Here is a 14,990-nt window from a genome sequence, read left to right as displayed (position 1 = left end):
TCACTCCCCCTCTAGGCTTCATCAGCGCATTCAATTGGTATCAGAACAAGGTGCTCTTGATTCAAGCTTCACCGCTTTGAGTGATCCACGATGTCGGACTTAGGGGGAAAGAACGGGGAAATGGGAAATGAAGATGGAGCGAGCAGCAAGGAAACTCCATCACCCAAGGGAGCTACTATACCTTTTGATTACAGTAAACTTACCATTCCCCCTCACAACTTTGTCTCCGTGCCTTCCGGGCGTGCTCCTCAATTTGATGGGACACATTATGCCACTTGGAAGCACAAGATGAAGTTGCATCTAATCTCTTTGCATCCAAGTATTTGGAATGTTGTTTGTACAGGTGTTGATGTACCCCCGTGATGACATGGAGCTCACTTCGGAGCAAGAGCAACTCATCCACCGCAATGCTCAAGCTTCCAATGCAATTCTCTCCGCCTTGAGTCCGGAGGAGTTCAACAAGGTTGATGGGCTTGAGGAGGCCAAGGAGATATGAGATACTTTGCAATTGACTCATGAGGGATCACCCGCCGTTCGTGAGGCCAAGATTGAATTATTGGAAGAAAGGCTTGGAAGATTTGTGATGGATGACAAGGAGACACCAGAAGAGATGTATGATAGGATGATGTTCCTTGTCAACAAGATTAAAGGACTTGGGAGTGAGGACATGACAAATCACTTTGTGGTCAAGAGACTTCTCTGTGCTTTTGGTCCATGAAATCCCACTCTTGTATCAATGATACGGGAAAGGAAAGATTTCAAGAGGCTCACCCCAAATGACATTCTTGGAAGAATTGTGTCTCATGAGATGCAAGAAGAGGAAGCTCGTAAAGTGAGGCAAATGGTGAAGAATGCTGCCATGATCAAAAATCAAGAAGTAGCTTTGAAGGTAAAACAAGAAGAAGAGTCAAGTTGTGAAGAAAGTGAAGATGAAGAAATGGCTTTTATTGTCAAGAGATTCAAGCACTTTCTTCGCAAGAGTGGCTATGGCAAAGGGAGGAAGTATGATGATAAGGGAAAGAGGCAATCAAAGAGAGCTTGCTTCAATTGTGACGAATATGGCCACTTCGTTGCCGATTGTCCCAGGTCAAATGAAGCTAAGGCTAAGGGAGGCAAGAAGAAGCCGGAGCGTGCTCATGTGGCAGAGGCACACATGGCGGAGGTGTGGTACTCTGCAGATGAAGAAGATCTCGAGGTCAAGCCCAAGCCCAAGCCAAAAGACAAGGTTGAAGGAGAAGGTGGTGTTGCTACCGTCACCTTCAAGTCATCCTCTTCAAGCAAGGAGCGTCTCTTCAACAACTTGAGTAATGACGACGAGGACTCCTACCACTACTCTTGTTTCATGGCCCAAGGCTGCAAGGTGATGACTCAAAAGCCCTCTCACACCTCTCTTGATGTTGATTCTAGTGATGAGGAAAGTGATAATGAATTAGATGATGTGCTTAAGAGCTTTAGCAAACCCGCTATGCAACATTTGGCTAAGTTAATGAGAGCTTTGGATAGTAAAAAACAATCTCTCGAAAGGCAAGAAGAATTACTTATTCTTGAGAAGAAAAGAAACCTTGCCTTAGAGGAGAGCCTAGCTAAAGAATGTGCTAAAAATGAACAACTAGCTAATGAGCTTAATTTGGCTAATGGTTCTCTAGCTAGCCTTAGGGATGTCAATGAAACTCTTCAAGAGAAGTTTGCTAGTTTAGACAAAAGTCATAAAGATCTTGAAGTTCAATTTGACACTCTTTGGAATAGCACTTCTCAACCAAATGTGGTTTCTAATTCTTCCAACCCATCTACTAGCAATGGTTGTGCTAGGTGTTACAATATTGATTTGAACTCTCATGCTACTAATGTTGATGCTATGCAAGCTCTTAAGAAAGAGAATGAAAGGTTGGGCACATTGGTGAGATATGGATGCATGAAGACATACCATTCAAAAGATGCCCTTTACAAGACCATCACCGCTCATCCTAACAAGGATAGACACGGGCTCGGGTTTTCTGGTGGAAGTCCTGTGTCTAAGCGTGTGATGGTAAATGGGAAAGAATGCTTGATGTTTGTAAGAGAAGGAAAAGCTCCACAAGCAAGTGAGGTGACTTGTCCCCTCACTGGTCAGACACTCGGAAGTTCCGGGCAAAATGACCGGAAGTTCCTGCCCTGTAAGACAGGAAGTTCCGGACATTTTGTCAGGAAGTTCCGGGCTTCTGATAGGCCGAAGGGGCTGGCCGGAAGTTCCGGCCAGAGGGTCTTTACTATGATTCATATGTAATTTCCAAAAATTCAGAGGGCAAAGTGGTTGCTTATTTTAATGGGAATTACAATGATGAGTACCGCACTTGTGTGTGGGTGCCAAAGGCTTTGGTGACTAACATCAAGGGACCCAAACTTAGACAAGTTTGGGTTCCTAAATCCCAAGCTTAATTTCTTTTGTAGGCATACTCCTCCGGTGGCTCAAGTTGGGTTGTGGACAGTGGCTGCACCAATCATATGACGGGAGAGGGGAGTATGTTTACAAGTCTTGATGAGAAGGGTGGAAGTCGTGAAAATATTGTCATTGGAGATGATGGTAAAGGAAATGTAATGGGCCTCGGTAAGATTGCCATTTTCAAGAATCAATCTCTATCTAATGTCCTCCTTGTCAATTCATTAAGCTACAATTTATTATCCGTGTCTCAATTGTGTAAGTTAGGATTTAATTGCTTGTTTACCGATGTGGATGTGACCATTTTTAGGCGAGATGACTCTTGCATAGCATTCAAGGGAGTGTTAAAGGGTGATCTCTGTCTCGTTGATTTCGACGTAAATAGAGTGAATCCGGAGGCATGCTTGATTGCTAAATCCTCTATGGGTTGGCTATGGCACCGTAGGCTAGTCCATGTTGGAATGAGGAATTTGGCATCTCTTCTAAAAGGGGAACACATTCTTGGTCTATCTAATGTTTCTTTTGAGAAAGATCGTGTGTTTAGTGCTTGCCAAGCCGGGAAGCAAGTTGGGAGTCCACATCCTATAAAAAACATCATGACTACAACAAGACCACTCGAGCTTCTTCATATGGATTTATTTGGGCCCGTGGCCTACATAAGCATTGGAGGTAACAAGTATGGTTTTGTCATTGTTGATGATTTTTCGCGCTTCACTTGGGTGTACTTTCTCCATGACAAAAGCGAAGCTCAAGATGTCTTCAAGCGCTTCGCAAAGCAAGCCCAAAACCTCTATGATCTCACTATCAAGAGGGTGCGAAGCGACAATGGAGGAGAATCAAGAACACTCAAGTGGAGGAATTTCTTGATGAAGAAGGAATCAAGCACGAGTTCTCCGCCCCCTATGATCCTCCCCAAAACGGCATTGTTGAGAGGAAGAACCGAACCCTCATTGAAGCCGCAAGGGCAATACTTGATGAGTACAAGACTTTGGATGTCTTTTGGGCGGAAGCCGTGAGTACCGCATGTCATGCCATCAACCGCTTGTACCCCCACAAGATCCTAAAGAAAACCTCATATGAGCTCTTGAGTGGTAAGAAGCCTAATGTTTCATATTTTCGTGTCTTTGGGAGCAAATGTTTTATTTTAAGTAAGAGGCCTCGCTCATCTAAGTTCTCACCTAAGGTGGATGAGGGATTCTTACTTTGCTATAAATCAAATGCACATGCCTATCGTGTCTTCAACAAAACCTCTGGTATTGTTGAAGTCACTAGGGATGTGACATTTGATGAATCTAATGACTCCCAAGGAGAGCAAGTTGTTGTACATGTTGTAGGGGATGTGGATCCAAATCAAGCTATAGGTACCAAGGCTATTGGAGACATACGACCAGTCGAGACGCAGGATGACCAAGAAGATAGGGATCAACCTCCGTCATCGACATCCAATAGCCCTACAAGTGCTGTATCTGCTGAGCCAGAAGTTCTGGGTCCTATTGATCGGAACCTCCGGACATCTCCAGGCCCGGAAGTTCCGGGTTCTACAGTCCGGAACCTCCGGATCAATGGCAGTGAAGACGTGCCAACGGCACAAGTGGATGGGATCGATGCTGAGGGCACTTTAGAGCATTCTGATCAGGCTCAGGTCCCCCCAGTGCACCATCCTCAAGGATACATCACACTATCCAAAGAGATCATCCCGTTGACAACATACTTGGTGACATAAGAAAAGGGGTAACTAGTCGCTCTCGTATCGCAAGTTTTTGTCAACGCTTCTCGTTTGTCTCTTCTTTGGAACCAACCAGGGTGGAAGATGCGCTTGGTGATCCGGATTGGGTGATGGCTATGCAAGAGGAGTTGAATAACTTCACTCGCAATCAAGTATGGACTTTGGTGGAGAGACCCAAGCAAAATGTCATCGGCACCAAGTGGATCTTTCGCAACAAGCAAGATGAACATGGGGTGGTCGTAAGGAACAAAGCCCGGTTAGTTGCGCAAGGGTTTACCCAAGTCGAGGGTCTCAATTTTGTGAAACCTTCGCACCTGTCGCTCGCCTTGAGTCAATTAGAATTCTTTTAGCCTATGCCGCTCACCTTGATTTTAGGTTATTCCAAATGGATGTCAAAAGTGACTTTCTCAATGGACCTATCTCGGAGTTAGTCTATGTGGAGCAACCACCGGGGTTCGAGGATCCAAAGTTGCCAAACCATGTGTACAAGCTCCACAAGGCGCTCTACGGGCTCAAACAAGCCCCTAGAGCTTGGTATGAATGTCTCCGAGATTTTCTTTTGAAAAATGGTTTTGAAATTGGAAAGGCGGATACTACTCTCTTCACTAAAAAATTTAAGAGTGATTTATTCATATGCCAAATTTATGTCGATGACATAATATTTGGTTCTACTAATGCCTCTTTTTGTGAAGAATTTAGTAGAATCATGACTAAAAGGTTCGAGATGTCTATGATGGGCGAGTTCGACTTTCTTCCTCGGACTACAAGTGTAGCAAGCACTAGAGGGCACCTTCATCTCTCAAACCAAGTACGTGAAAGACATACTCAAGAAGTTTGGGATGGAGGATGCCAAACCTATCAAGACGCCCATGCCTACTAATGGACACCTAGACCTCGACGATAATGGTAAATGTGTGGACCAAAAGGTATATCACTCCATGATAGGATCTTTGCTTTACTTATGTGCATCTCATCCCGACATCATGCTTAGTGTTTGCATGTGTGCCCATTTTCAAGCGGAGCCTAAAGAGTGCCATTTGATTGCTGTCAAGAGAATTCTAAGATATTTAGTTCACACTCCTAATCTTGGCTTGTGGTATCCTAAGGGTTGTGGCTTTGAGCTTTTGGGCTATTCCGATTCGGATTATGCCGGGTGTAAGGTTGATAGAAAAAGTACAACCAGGACTTGTCAATTCCTTGGGCGGTCCCTTGTTTCTTGGTCCTCTAAGAAGCAAAATTCCATTGCCTTATCCACCACCGAAGCCGAATATGTTGCCGCCGGTTCTTGTTGTGCCCAACTTCTTTGGATGAGACAAACCCTAAAAGACTTTGGCTACAACTTCACCAAGATCCCACTCCTATGTGATAATGAGAGTGCCATCAAAATAGCCAAAAATCCCGTCCAACACTCAAGAACCAAGCACATAGACATTCGCCACCACTTCTTGAGAGATCATGAGACTAAGGGGACATATGCCTTACCCATGTGAGAACTGAAAGCCAATTAGCCGACATTTTCACCAAGCCTTTAGATGAGAAAAGGTTTTGCGAGCTTAGGAGTGAGCTCAATATCTTAGACTCTCGTAACATTAGGTGATGGGTGGTTGGCTAATTCATAGCCAAACATGTGTCATTAAAATTTAAATTAAAAAAAATTGAGCTTTTGTGTCTTGAGATCACTTCTTGTGTAGAAGATGGTCTTGATACCAGGAATAAAGCTCAAACATTCCCTCTATTATCCAAAAAAAAATCCTTTTGTGAAAAATTTTGTATGTGTTTTTATTGCGAAAATTTGGTTTTTATCCCTTCTTGTGATGTATATTAACCATTGTTCTGTAATGTTGATTGTTGGCTGGTCATATACATCATAAGTCTCTTTATGTCCATAGGTTTTCATTTCCAAATCATTGAATTCTCATCTATTCCATTGAACTTGCGCCTAACTACGCTCTGTTCTGTCAGGCCGGAAGTTCCGGTCACCCCAGTCCGGAACTGACCGGAACTTCCGGGGGTCGGGGGTATAAATACCCAGGGGGAGCCCAAGCCTGGTATCTCTCTCCTCACTTCTTCTCCTCCCCGATTCCCAAACCCTAGCCGCCGCTACAGTGCTCCTCTCGGCGATTTTCTCTTCCAACCGTGGAAATTCGATTCCTCTCCGTGGAATCAACCACATTGGTGGCTAGGAGGTTCATCCCGTGATCGATTTGCGATTTTCCCTCTCAAGGTAGCACTTTTGATCTTCTCTTTTGGTTCATCATGTTTCTGCCCCGATCTCTAAATATGTGAACCTAGGGAGAAAACCTTTTGGATAGAATTGTTCCTGCTACCTTGTAGATTGCTGATCGATAGGTTTTTTTGTCACATGCACTGGCCTGGTTAAATCCTCCGTTCTTCAGTTTTGCTGGCTGGAAGTTTCGGTGTTCTTGGCCCGGAACTTCCGGTCTCTGTCCAATCAGCCAGTAACCTTGATTCTGCTACTGTTTCTTTTAACCATTGCACTCCAACCTTGTTGATTCTTGTTGCAGTGGTCATTATGCCTCATGAGAAGAGATAGAAGCTTTCTCAAGATGTTCCTGCTGACTCGAGCCCCCCGGTTCGTGGTCCTAGGGGAAGATTGGGCAAAGAAAAAGTTGGAGATTTTTACAGTGGGAGTCAGATTCCGATCCATTCCAGGAGGGCTGGTAGCATTGTCATTCGTGATGCACCCCGCTCTCCCTCTCCAGCTGTATCTGAGTCAGATGATGGTGGCAATGAGGATGAGCCTGGTTCTTAAAGCAATCCTTTGAGGCTGTACAAGACAAGGGCTGTTGATCCTGATCCTAAACGCCCAAGAGTGAACTATCTGAAGAATCTACTCAAGTGTGGAAAGGACAGAATGGTTAGTCTTGAAGACTTTGAAGAATTCCAAGGCCAGCAAGGCAAGTCACATAGATCCCAAAAAACCCTTTGAGCATGTTGATCCCGTTTATAGCTATTGTTTCGATTCAACTATGTCATCGGGTGGGAATGACCTATTTCCTTTGTTATAGCCTTTTTGTTATTGATTACTTGTACTTTGTCACCCGGTTAATAATTGGATTAGCTAGAACATTATATGGTTTTAGCTAAAGTAATTAGGATGCTTAGCCATGCTTAGAGACGCTAGCTCATATGAATGGGATAACTAATGATTCACTATTACTTAATGATGGATTAATGGTAGCTCATGATGGTCAATCGTGATAGGATGGTTTATTAAGATGCGAACTAAAACATGGTAATGGTGGGTTGTGAGCACATGGTTTTTGTTGGCAACTTTTTTGACAAGTTGACAAGCACGATCGCAACACCTTAAGCCTTGCGGTGATCCTAGAGTCGCCAACCACCTCGATCTAGCAAAGAGCTAAACCTAGATGCGTTTTGATAACTAAACCGGCTAACGGAGCCGATTTCTAGATAACTACCCGTCTCGTGGGCAAAACGGAAGGTTTTCAGGACAAACCTACAAAGAGATGTCGCACTCTCGCAGTGGCGGCGGACGGTTTACGGCGCAAACCGACAAAGATGGACAAACTAAGAGAAAACTAAAAGCAATATGAAAAAACGATTTGATTAATTGATTGTAGATTGGTTTTTTACAATGAACCGGCCATGTCCCTTATATAGGGGTTGGTCTTGCCCTCTACAGGCCCTCCTCCACGTCCAACTCGGGGTAGAAACCAAAGGAAACCCGAAACATGCCTTCCTGAGCAAGGAAACCTCGAGACCCGACGAAACACAGTCGGACTTGAACCTGCCGGTCAGACCGGCCACACACCACCGGTCTGATCGGCCCTCAACCGGCGGTCTGACCGGCCAACACACGGCAGTCAGACCGGCCCACTCGGAGGAAACCGGTAGACTTCCAAATTTTGGCAATCTTTCCTATTTTAATCCTAGATGTCAAATTTGGGTGTAAACACATGTCCCCCTGCTTTTTTGATGAACAACGTGAATCTAAAAGCATAGAACATATTTTGGTCTTAGGACGATAATCTAATTACCGGCCATAGTACCTCCTAAGCGTCTTGCCAAACGCTCGGGAAGTATTTCTTCAAGTATTTCCCGTTGATTGCTCGCTGAAAGCGCTCCCCTTGAAGTGTCTCCAAAAAATATGCGTTCCCTCGAACAATGCCGTATACTCGATAAGGACCCTCCCAACTAGGAGACCACTTACCGAACTCCTTGGATCGAGTACCCGAAGGCAAAATTGTCTTCCAAACCAAGTCTCCAACTTGAAACAACTTTGCTTTCACCCTATTGTTGTACGCCTTGGCCACCCTCTTCTTCTCTTTCTCTATCTCTTCCAATGCCTTCAAGCGCTTCTCGATGACTTCATCAAGGTTGTCTCCCATCAACGTCTTGTAATCTTCACTTGACAAATCATCTTTCTTGATATAACGAAGAGAACCAAGATTTATCTCCACCGGTAAAACGGCTTCCTGACCATAAACCAACTCAAAAGGAATGACTTTAGTGGCACCATGTTAAGATATCCTATGCGCCCACAATGCTTCAGAAAGCACCTCATGCCACCTCTTTGGGTATTCCTCAATCTTCTTCTTCACTAACTTCAACAATGTTTTATTACTCGACTCGGCTTGTCCATTAGCCTGAGCGTAGTAAGGAGAAGAACTCAACAATTTAATACCATAAGATTCGGTAAAACTCTTCACTTCCTTAGACATAAAAGAAGTACCTTGGTCCGTAGTTAATGTTTGTGGAATACCGAATCTATGGATAATATGCTTCAAAATAAAGTCAATTTCCTCCGTATGAGTCATATTCTTCAAAGGCACGGCTTCGGCCCACTTGGTGAAGTAATCCATAGCAACTAGCACGAACCTATGCCCCTTTGATGACGAAGGATAAATTTGACCAATGAAATCCAAAGCCCATCCTCGGAACGGCCATGGTTTGATTATGGGATTCAACACGGCGGCGGGCGCCAATTGAACATTGCCGAACCGTTGACAAGCCTCGCATCCTCTATAAAATTTGGAGCAATCATCAATCATCTTCGGCCAATAGAACCCCACTCTCCTAAGCAACCAATTCATCTTGTGGGCCGATTGATGAGTTCCACAAATTCCTTCATGTACCTCTCCCGTAGCCACTTTAGATTGATCTCCATCTAAGCACTTCAACAAGACACCATCTATATTTCGGTGATACAAATCTCCATCAAGCAATGTATATTTGAATGCTTGCCGCCGAATTTTCCGATCAACCTTAAGTGTAGGATCTTTCAAATATCGAATCAAAGGAATTCTCCAATCTTGTTCTGCTTCCTGGGCACAAACGTCCAAATTCACAATTAATTCGGCCTCTAAATTGATTGAAACATGCCCCCCAGTGCTCTGCCCAGAACCGGTCAGACCGGCCACACAGGGCTGGTCAGACTGCTCGGGATCGCCGGTCAGACCGACGGCAAGCAGCTGGTCAGACCGCCCCTGGTCTCCAGTTTTACCAATTTTGCACAAAGATTTAAAATCAAGCACCGGCTCTTCTAATACCAGAAATAATCCCTTTTTCACATTATAGCCAGATGCTTGTTGTGCCAAGTCATTTGCTCTAGAATTATCATGCCTAACAATATGTCTAATAGCAAAATTATCAAAATTGGCAATAATATCTAAACATGAATCGAGGTATCTATTTAGTGATCCGTCCAAGCATTTGTAGACTCCGGCGACTTGTTGTACCACCAATTCCGAATCACCAAAAGCCTCCACGTATTTAGCTCCAACCATCTCCATAACTTGTAAGCCGAATAATAAAGCATTGTATTCGGCTTGATTATTTGTACAATAATACTCCAAACGAACCGATACTTCATAACACATGCCATTAGGTGAAAACAAAACTACCCCTATGCCTTGACCTTCCTTGCAAGAAGAACCATCAAAATAAATCTTCCAAGGTATAACTTCAACTAAGCAAACCTTTTCCTCATAAGCAATATCTACATGATGGTCCACTATAAAATCACATACAATTTGGCCTTTCATAGATTTCAATGGTTCATAAGCCAAATCATATTCTATCAAAGCATATGCCCACTTGCCAATTCTCCCACTTAGAATTGGCCTTTGCAACATGTGTTTAATAACATCGGCTTGACAAGCAACTATGCATGTACTAGATAACAAGTAATGCCTCAATTTGGTACAAGCATAGTATAAGCATAAACAAAGTCTCTCTATAAAGACATACCTCGTTTCGGCATCCAAAAGACGGCTGCTCAAATATGTAATGATATATTCCTTGCCATCTTCCTCTTGCATCAAAACGGCACCAATGACTTTGTCCTCGGAGGTAATATATAACCGAAAAGGCTTTCCGGCTTTAGGCGCTCGCACAACGGGTGGAGTAGACAAATACCTCTTCAACTCTTCAAACGCCTCTTCTTGTTTTGCCCCCCAAGTAAAATCGGCTTCTTTTTTCAAGCGAAGTATAGGAACAAAAGTATCGATTTACCCGCTAGGTTAGAAATAAACCTTCTCAAATAATTCACCTTACCTAGCAACTTTTGTACTTCCTTCTTGCATGCCGGCGCTTTGAAATCACGAATCTTTTCTATCTTCTTAGGACCAATCTCAACTCCTCTCTCATGCACCATGAATCCTTAGAACTTCCCCGCCGACACACCAAAAGCACATTTAAGTGGGTTCATCTTCAAACCATACCGGCGCATCCTCTCAAAAGCTAATCTCAAATTGGCTAAGTGTCCTTCCATACCATCCGATTTGACAACAATATCATCAATATAGATCTCTAAAATAATACCTAGCAAATCATGGAAGATCAAATTCATTGCCCTTTGATACGTCGCGCTGGCATTCTTCAACCCAAAGGTCATGACAACCCACTCAAACAAACCAACAAATCCCGGGCACCTAAAAGCCGTCTTGTACATATCCTCTTCCGCCATAAAGATTTGATTGTAGCCGGCATTACCATCTAGAAAGCTAATCACCTTATGACCCGAGGCATCATTAACCATCATGTCGGCTATAGGCATAGGATACTCATCTTTGGGAGTGGCTTTATTTAAATCTCTAAAATCTATGCAAACTCTAATCTTACCACTCCCCTTCTTCTCCACCGGGACTATGCTAGAAACCCACTCCGCATAACGACATGGCCTAATAAACCCCGCCTTCAACAACCGATCAATCTCCTCTTTGACTCAGTCATATAGCAAAGGATTAAAATGACGAGGTGATTGCTTATAAGGCCTAAAACCTGGTTTAATTGAAAGCCGATGCTCAACGAGCTCACGGTTAAGACCCGACATCTCATGATATTCTCATGCAAAGCAATCAACATACTCTTTAAGTAGCTCGATTATTTTTACCTTATAATCGGCTCTCATATTTTTGTTTACAAAAGTCGGCCTTGGTTTAGTTCCATCACCTATATCTACTTCCTCCAAAGGATCGGCTGATGTAAACCCTTTTCCAAGCTTCTCTACTTCATCAAAATCTTCAACGGTTTCACCAATATCGTTCTTTGTAGACCGATATTCTTGCACCCTCTTTTGTAACCACTCTAAATTAGCCTCTTTACTCATTATACAAATTTATATGGCTTACCCGTGCTACACTAGCCGGCTTTACAGAGATAGGTACAAATTTGCCATCAGAGATACTAATAAAATCATAGCTAGAAAGATCCCTCCCCGATAAGCATTGGATATTCCCATGACGCCACTCAAAAGTAGCATCGGCCATTGCAACCTCGGCCGATGTATCCGCTTGAACAATTTCAACATCATCGCTGTCCCATTGAATTAAACATTGATGCAAGGTAGAAGGCACACAACAATTGGCATGAATCCAACAACGACCCAAAATAACATTGTAGTTACCTTGCACATCGACGATGAAGAAAGCGGTTGGTAGCGTCTTGTTTCCCACGGTGAGCTCTGCCGAAAAGATACCCTTTGCCTCTGTTGGTTCACCATTGAAGCCATTGAGAATCATGTTGGTCTTCTTCAACTCATCATCCTCACGCCCTAACTTCTTGAATAATGAGTACGGCATCAAGTTCACGGCGGCACCTCCATCTACTAGCATCCTAGAGACCGGCTTCCCATCAACATGGCCTTTGAGATAGAGAGGCTTCATGTGACGGTTTGACTCATCGGGCTTCTCAAAAACCGCATCTTTAGGACCTAATGAGAATTGAGCAACCTCGGCTTCATCCATAGCACAAAAATCCATAGGCAACATACATACCATGTTAATATCCATGTCTTCTTTTGGAGATGATTCACCCTTATCAACCGATTGTTCCTCCTTCTCCTCTACAACAACCGACTTTTCGTTCTCTATGGATTTACGCCTCCATACCGGTGGTGGTCGCAACTCATTAAACCTTTTATCTCTTTGTTCTTCGGCTTTTTTCTCTCTTATCTCTTGAGCCCGAAGACATTGCAACCTTCTCTTTTGAGCAGACGTCAAATCCTTAGGCATCCACCTAGGATTCGGCTCTGTTCCAGGAGGTAAATAATGCCCCCTATTAATTTTGTTTGAAGACGATGAAGCCCTCACATCGTCCTTTGCAATTCTCCTGTCAAACCGGCGCTGGAGCCCGGTCAGACCGGCCGTAGACCATCGGTCAGACCGGCCAGATGTGCCGGTCAGACCGACACTCGGCGTACGGTCAGACCGGCCTGAGGCGTCGGTCGGACCGCTGTCGGGCCGGCGGTCAGACCGGCCGTATGGCTGCGGTCAGACCGGCCGACTGCGATGAGCTGGTATCGGCTTCGGATTTTTTGTTCGGGGACACTCCAACTCCATCTCCAGAAGGTATTGGCACATCATGAGACCCCTCTTTGATGGTAATTACTTCCGAAGTCCTTCCCTCCACCTTGATGCGCTTTCCTTCCCTTCTTTCTTCATTAGCCCGATTTTTACCATAAAACCGGCCGTTGTTTGGTGAAGACAAATGCTCATGAATTGGCCTCCTTGGTCCTCCCCACCCTAGGTTGAATTGCATTAGAGGCATATGATTGAACATTGGCGGCGTTGCTCCCCATGGCATGTAATAAGGATAAGGATAACCCAGCGGCGGCATTGGATAAGAACCCCATGACATGTCTTGTGGATGATGATATGGAGGTGAATGCGACCGTCTTGGTGAATAACCAAATCGCTCCCTAGGAGGTGATCTTGGTCTTTTTCCTTTATTTCGAGCTCTCTCACCACCTTGTTTCTCATACTTTTCCAAAAGCATGTCAAAAGTCACTTTGGTCTTCCTAGGGGCTTTAGAAGTTGAAGCTTCATTCTTATTTTCCTTCCAAACGCCAACCTCCGGCTTCTTTGGCACTATCATCTTAGGTCTTGGTTCGCCAATGACCACTCCTTTTCCCTTAGTAGATTCGGCTTGCTCCAGCCGAATCAACACCTTTTTATCATTGAAATTAATTGTATTCACCGAAAAAGGATCATGATCAAGCTTCATCTTGGAGCCATCGGTGAACTTCAATCGTCCTTCATCTATGGCCGATTGAACCTGTCGTCGAAACACATTGCAATCATTAATAGAATGAGAATGAGAATCATGCCATTTATAATATGCACGACGTTTCAACTCTTCTTGAGATGGTATGACATGGCCTTTAGGTAATCTAATTTGTTTTTCTTGCAAAAGATAATCAAAAATCTTATCACACTTGGCCACATCAAAACTATATTTAAATTCACTTTGTCGATCTTTGCGAGGAGTTGGCATTAGGTTAGAACAAACAAAAGGCTTATTTTTATTAGTCCATGACCATTCGGCAACATATATATCATGATCACCCTCCTCCTCACTATCACTAGCCTCAGGGTAATCAACCACATTAACATTAGGCCTTTTGTCATATGGTCTAACAAGTTTTTTATTATCCTTAACCCGGCTTTCTTGAGCCAGAGCTCTATGCATAAGTTGACTAACATCAAGAAATTGTTGGCCATCTAATCTTTCTCTAAGAGGAGCAATTAAACCATTAAAAGCAAGACTAGCCAAATCTCTATCAGTTATATTCAAGGTATAACATCGGTTTCTAACATCTCTAAATCTCTTAATATAATCAATGACAGATTCATTATATTTTTGCTTAACCGATGTTAAATCACATAACCTAAGCTCAGTTTCTCCAGTATAGAAATAATCATGAAATTTTTCTTCTAGTTGAGCCCAAGTATGAATAGAATTTGCCGGTAAAGAAGTAAACCATGTAAAAGCATTACCGGACAAAGATAAAGAAAACAAGCGCAATTTAAAAGTATCACTATTAACCTCACCACATTGTGCCAAAAATTGATCTACATGCTCCCATGTGGTCTTACTATCCTCACCACTAAACTTGGTAAATTCGGGAACTCTAAAATTACGGGGAAACGGCACATCATCATAATAATCAGGATACGGCTTTTTGTAAACCCTAGCACGATTCCTAGTTTCAATCCCGAATCTATTCCTAATAATCTCACTAATTATATCCTCTATATTATTAGGCCCATGTTGACTTGGCGGTGGATTCAGTGGCCTAATAGATTGTGTTTGTGGCGCAATATGATTATATTGGCCTTGTCTAGTATCGGGGGGATACCCCCTAGCAACATCATTATAAGCATTAGGAACATGTGGGGGAACCTGGGGACTACTTGCAGCAGTAGATACAGGAGGATCAAATGTTCTAAGATGATACAAATAACCAGCATTAGTCATTGGATGTATTCCTTGTATCGGAACAATTGCACCGGTGTGACCGGCCCAAGGCCCGGTCTGACCGGCATCCAGAGGCGCGGTCGGACCGGCACTGGCTTGAGTGCC

General features: G+C 43.6%; 1 protein-coding gene across 1 annotated transcript; it reads left to right on the top strand.

Moving 5' to 3' along the window:
- The first annotated feature begins 736 nt into the window (after window positions 1-736).
- LOC136351844 (uncharacterized) lies at window positions 737-7,092 on the top strand. Its single transcript, XM_066304267.1, has 6 exons — window positions 737-2,239; window positions 2,428-2,584; window positions 3,226-4,114; window positions 4,219-4,398; window positions 4,518-4,676; window positions 6,918-7,092. The coding sequence occupies exons 1-6, from the start codon at window positions 737-739 to the stop codon at window positions 7,090-7,092; spliced, it is 3,063 nt and encodes a 1,020-aa protein (XP_066160364.1).
- Window positions 7,093-14,990: the final 7,898 nt, after the last annotated feature.

Source organism: Oryza sativa, chromosome 9 (assembly GCF_034140825.1).
Source record: "Oryza sativa Japonica Group chromosome 9, ASM3414082v1".
In the NCBI taxonomy this organism is placed as follows: Eukaryota; Viridiplantae; Streptophyta; class Magnoliopsida; order Poales; family Poaceae; genus Oryza; species Oryza sativa.
This window is presented reverse-complemented; position numbering and strand designations above follow the sequence as displayed.